Source organism: Archocentrus centrarchus, chromosome 24 (assembly GCF_007364275.1).
Source record: "Archocentrus centrarchus isolate MPI-CPG fArcCen1 chromosome 24, fArcCen1, whole genome shotgun sequence".
Classification (NCBI taxonomy): domain Eukaryota; kingdom Metazoa; phylum Chordata; class Actinopteri; order Cichliformes; family Cichlidae; genus Archocentrus; species Archocentrus centrarchus.
The window spans coordinates 4,734,275-4,739,881 of record NC_044369.1 but is presented as its reverse complement, the minus strand read 5'-3'; the positions used below and the strand labels follow the sequence as shown (position 1 = coordinate 4,739,881).

General features: G+C 36.1%; 1 protein-coding gene across 2 annotated transcripts; it reads right to left on the bottom strand.

Annotated features, from left to right (window-relative positions):
* Window positions 1-4,256, bottom strand: LOC115774713 (uncharacterized). Of its 2 annotated transcripts, none has more exons than XM_030722101.1 (9): window positions 4,055-4,256; window positions 3,518-3,850; window positions 3,095-3,379; window positions 2,845-2,943; window positions 2,128-2,214; window positions 2,018-2,046; window positions 1,826-1,882; window positions 1,216-1,278; window positions 1-757 (listed from the first exon to the last, which is right to left on the bottom strand). In XM_030722101.1, the coding sequence occupies exons 1-9, from the start codon at window positions 4,113-4,115 to the stop codon at window positions 635-637; spliced, it is 1,137 nt and encodes a 378-aa protein (XP_030577961.1). In that variant the 5' UTR covers window positions 4,116-4,256; the 3' UTR covers window positions 1-634. The 2 variants fall into 2 exon arrangements, with proteins under 2 accessions (XP_030577961.1, XP_030577962.1); XM_030722102.1 differs by having other exon boundaries at window positions 3,518-3,778.
* Window positions 4,257-5,607: the final 1,351 nt, after the last annotated feature.

Below are 5,607 nucleotides of genomic sequence, written 5' to 3'. Positions count from 1 at the left end.
AGTAAGTATCTGGTTTGACACCATGTTTCTAAGATTTGTGGGGCCATCAGAGCCTCTGAACTGATCACTCTGTCTGTTCCTGCCGTTACTGTGATGTCACTTCCTTGCTGTTGACCTAAGATAGATGCCGTGCATCACATTTTATCTCTCTGCAATCAAGAAAATAATTTTTAACAGGTCAAGAGAAATTATATTAAGAGGTGGCAGGTGCACACTGTGTCCATTCACGCAGTGTGTTTGTGACACTGACGTGTTTCACACCATGAAAAGAAAAACATGATTAAGGAAGTTAAAAAAGATTGTTACTTGAGATAAATGTTGCGTTAATGCTCTTTCTTTTAATATTAGAAAACAGACATCACAACAGAATTATCAGTCTTCTTACTAGGCACAGAAGAGGATGTTTTGATGAGAATGTGGCCTTTTATATATAAAATTTGATTAAATCTCTTGGACCCATTAAGCTTAACATCAACACCTCAGAACCACATTAACACGACCCTGCAAGGCAATCTAACCGAGAACAGCAATTATATAAATTTATTAGCATGTTGCTATCAGTCTGCTCCATGTAAGGGCAAAACAAAAATTGTCTGTCCAATAAATTCAAGCCCTGTTTGCCCTTTTGCTTGAACTATGTGACTGGAAAACTAACAGCAGAGTAGAGGTTGTTGGGATCAGTGGTGGCTGCAGCAGAAGTGGCAGGAGCCTTTACAGTGCTGTAAGTCACTGTATCACCGTCATCATCATCCCGAACCTGGAAAAAAAAAAAGGAAGCTGTCTGACACGTGAATTAACCGCGCACACACACACACACGCACACACACACACACACACACACACACACACACACACACACACACACACACACACACACACACACACACACACACACAAAAAACATAAAATAGTTTTTTGTTTTAAAGAACACAACCTGAATCCACACCAAAATATAACAGGTTCTTTATTTGCCCATGCTCCACCCACCCAGCAAGTTTCATTTAACTTTGCTGACAAACAAACACACAAACCAAGAAGTCTGCCAACGATGCTGTTAATCCTATCATCCAAACTGATGCACATAAACAGTCCCAAATGTATTTGGTTAGCATTAGACACAACAACAGCTTAGTTATTAGGGAAAAGGATAAAATATAACTTTTTAAAATGCTGAACACGCGTTAGAAAGCTACATTTTCCATATAGACATCTTACCCGGATTTTACTGTTTGTGTTCTTGGTGTAGCTGATGGTGGCGTAGGAAACTTCAGGATCCACCTACACAGTGAAGACAAACACATAGTGACTCCTCAGTAACATGTGACATTGTCATGTAACAAAAATAACTCTTCACACATTCAACACTTGAAATTCTTTAACTAGTATCAGAGTCACAGTATGTCTCATAAATTATGTGATTGATGTTTTTGTTTTAAGTGTTGTTTTTGTGTTTTGACCTTTGGTGATTGGAGTTGTTCTCATATAGCACTTTTCTACTCACCGTGCTTGTATTCACCGATTCATACAAACACCTTTTTCTACATCTAAGTGCTTCCTGTCTACCATTCACACACATTCACACTCCGATGAATACATCAGGAGCAACTCAGGGTTCAGTATCTTGTAATTAGTTAGTAATTAGTAGATGACCTGCTACAGTCACCCTAAATTTTACAACTCATGGTCAGTTCTGGTGTTGTTCAGTTGCATAATTGAACTTCCTTCCTTTTGAACGTTTTTTGTGAGTAACATCCGTTTACATTTAGAGAGCACAGAAAAGAGGAAGTGGTTTTAACTGAGCTCCGGGTGGACTGTGTAATCTCACCAAGTCCTGACTGGCTTGAGGAGCAGACTGAGTCTCTGCAGGGTTTAAAGTCAGTCCCTGAAAAACAGACACAGTTCAGTTACATCTGGTGGAAAACTGTCTCCAATAGGAGCTGATTTATTGTTATTGAATGCCATGTTTAATGCCAGTACAGACATTATACAAATATTTAATTATTTTATTAAAACTCACAGCATTTTTATCCCTCTGTGTTTTGTTTCCTGAAAAGACAAAAACAGTGAACTTTAACACTCACTGTAAAACTCTCTGACCTTCTAGATTTTATCTGTAAATGTTCTCACCTTTGGTTTTCTTCCACCTGATGACAATAACAACTGTTATCAACAGTAAGACTAAAACAGCAGCTCCAGTGACGTACCCCAAAATAACTGAAACAAGTGGGAAAACCAAAAACATTTTTGGATGAACATTTGTCCAAATGTTTGAAACATATAAAAACATTTTCATGTAAATTGAAATGTGCTTATATGACACAAAATATGGTTAAAATGGCAAACACTTTATGCACAATAACTTCATATGATGTAGTAGTTACAGGAGCGCTATAAACACACAACATGAGAACCGACTCAGTGTTTTCCAACTCTAAAGAAAAAGAAAATCCTGTGAACAGCAAGAAGGTTGGAGTTCAGGCGAGTGATTTTACTGACTCAAACTGACTGAATGTATAAATATATCCCCACCTACAGCCATGATATTCAGACAGAGATAAGTTAATTACACATAAATGTATTTTCCTACCAGAAAAACATCTACATATTAAAACATTCCATTTTATATTTGCTGGAAGTGACTGATTTTGTCAAAGAATGGAAAACATAAAATAAAATAAATAAAGGCCTCCTTAAGACTCCAAATAAACATGTTTTTTTATTAATTTAATCAGTTTAATCATCATAATCTCACCTGTTTCTGAAAGGATTGCTGATTGTTGCATTATCAATATAAAAACATCACAGATACATAACTACAAGATACATTATTAGGTAACTGTGTACCTCGCCAGTCTGAAGGATCATTGGCTGTCATTAGGGTTGGAACCGATGTTGTGCTGCTTTCAGTTTTTCTGCTTTGTTTCTTTGTTGTTTTTGTATTGCCTGAATAAATTAAATAAAACAAACAAAAATGTTTTCATCTTTTTCATCTGTTGTAAATTAAAGAAAAAATATTCTGCATCAAAGCTTGAAATCCATCAAATAAACATTTTTGGAGATTTTAGTCATTATAAACAGTTGATGATGATCTCACCTGTTTCCTCGCCTGAGGGCTGAGGGCTGAAGGTAAACAGCTGCACTCTTCCTGTGTTAGTATCAGTCACTTCATACTTCACTGTGTTATCTCTTGATGAGTATAAATAGTGAGAATCCGGGAAAGTCACAGTGGTGGAGCAGTCAGTCTGTGAGATCTTCATTTGATTGTTATCTTTGTCCACATCTTGACCTTTAATCATCCACTTCACTGTGTGATGACACGTTTCATATGCCAGCACAGAGCAGTTTAATATCACCTTATTATTATCCTTATGTTCAGTCACTGGTGAACATAATGTAATAATGTGAGACAAAGACAGCACAAATTATTCAGGTTATCTTAATCATTTTATGTATGATTATTGTCATTTTTTGTTCTAAAAACAATTTGAACTAAAAACATTTTGATATAAATACTCACAGGCAATAACAGAAAGATGAACCAGAGACTGATGAACCTGAGTGTGTGGAGTTTGTCCTACTTTGTATTGTTGACAGTAATAACGACCAACATCCTCAACTCTGAGCTTCTTTATATCCAGAGAACAGTTCGCTGTAACACTCAGTCTGTCTGATTGATTTTTGGCTCCTTCACCAATCTGTCCAAGTGTGATCAGCTCTACTGTTGGTTTGTTTCTTGAACCAAAGATCCACGTAGTACCATCACAGTTATTCTGGTCATCTATCACATTTAGACAAGGCAGAGTGACGTCATCTCCAAGTTTCATAAAAATGGACGTTTCATTTACAGATACTGTTGAAGATTGAAGAGAAATATGAAAAATAAATTAGAATACAGCACTTTTTATGATTTTAGACACAAGTTTATAAACATGTCCATACTGCCCTAAAACCACAGAGCATGCTCAGCTGTCTTATTTACTGTAAAGGTTACTGATTGTAACAATATTGATAACCTTTAGTTTTCCTGCTATTAAAATGTTTCCTGTATCCTTACCTGCAATCTGAATCATCAGCATCAGACATAAAAACATTTGAATCCATCTGAATTCATCCATCGTGCTTCTCTGTCTCACTTCTTCCTTGTTCCTGATCTCGACTGTCACAGTCTCTGAACTGACGACTCTTTAAGATGATCGTACTTCCTGTCATTATTGACACTTCCTCACCATAACTTTAGCAATTTTTAGTTCCCTTTTAATTCATGTTTACATTACATAGATGCAGTATCTCACAATGTCTTTTTATAAAGGGAAATTAATGTAAAGATAAATTATATTAAGTTTCATTCAGTGTACACTCTGTGATTCCCACAGTGTATTTGTGACAGTGACGGGAGTGACACCTTAAAAATCGATGACTGATGAAGCAGAATGAGTGATGGTTGTTTGGTGAAGGTAAAAACATGTCTGCATTAATTCAGCTCTTTTTTCTTTAATATTTGAAAACAGAAAGCACATAAAGGTTGAAGGGTCAAACTCCTCACCAACAATAATATGCCATTTAATATCTGAGAGATGATATGCAGCTTAATTATGCAGCTGTAGATACAGGAAATACAGCAGATATTTTAGAAACCCTCCTGTTCCTGAACTAAAGCAGAAGTGTTTTGGTAACAGCCGCAGAGCTCTCGAAGTTTGACTTTATAATAGTGACCAGACAACATCAGACTTAAGGCAGAACAGTACTGTATTGCTAATAATAATAATAATAATAACAATATTAATCATCATCATTATTATAATTAAAGCAAAGAAAGCCCTGTTTAAGGACCAGCAATGAGTGAATAATTAACCTAAAACAGCAGTTATCAGTTTTTATGGGGTTATTTTCTCTCAGTGGGATTGAGCTGCCATAATATCTAAAGTAGATTTAATAGATAATTAATTAGATTTTTATTTTATTTTGTCTTCTGCAAAACCAGGGATCTCATTCACTCTCTGGACTTCTAAGGGCTTTTATGGGGGCTGCTAAATTTAAAATGTAAATGTCCTGCAGTAAACTATAATTTCATTTTCATAGAAGGAATTAAGATAATATATAGTTCGCTTTTTAGATATTTGTATGCGTTTTAATTGCAATACAATAGCTTTCTGTAAGTATTGGGGTGTTACAGCAGTATGAGCCACTTTACGGTATCCGCCATTTTACTTTCAGGCATGAAGCCAGCACGAGCAGAAAATTTAAAGCAGCAGCAGCTTAATGACTGCAGCCACCTTCGGCCATCACATCCGGCTGCGTTTTATTACATAAAAGTAAGTTTCTGTTGTAGTTTAAGTGCGCTTTTTACGTCTTTTCGTTTAGAAACGGGTGTCAGCAGTAGAGTGCGTCTTGTCGTAAATTCCTAAGCAGGCATTAGCAGAATGCTAGTGTTTTATGGGCTGTAAGACAACTAAAGGACACACCGTTTTATTTCATTTTGGACGTATTATCCCTAATGTACTTCTGATAGTTAAACTAAACTAAAATTCGGTCCTTTTGTCGAGAAGTACTTAAATATTTTAGCGCTTCAGTCCTATTCATTGAAATCTATTTCACGATCGCCCCCTG

Excerpts from the sequence above, each read along its gene's own strand:
- LOC115774713 (XM_030722101.1), bottom strand. The coding sequence starts at position 4,115 with ATGGATGAATTCAGATGGATTCAAATGTTTTTATGTCTGATGCTGATG. Across the intron at positions 3,851-4,054 it reads GCTGATGATTCAGATTGCAG|TATCTGTAAATGAAACGTCC; the intron begins GTAAGGATACAG and ends AATCTTCAACAG. Across the intron at positions 1,883-2,017 it reads CACAGAGGGATAAAAATGCT|GGACTGACTTTAAACCCTGC; the intron begins GTGAGTTTTAAT and ends TCTGTTTTTCAG.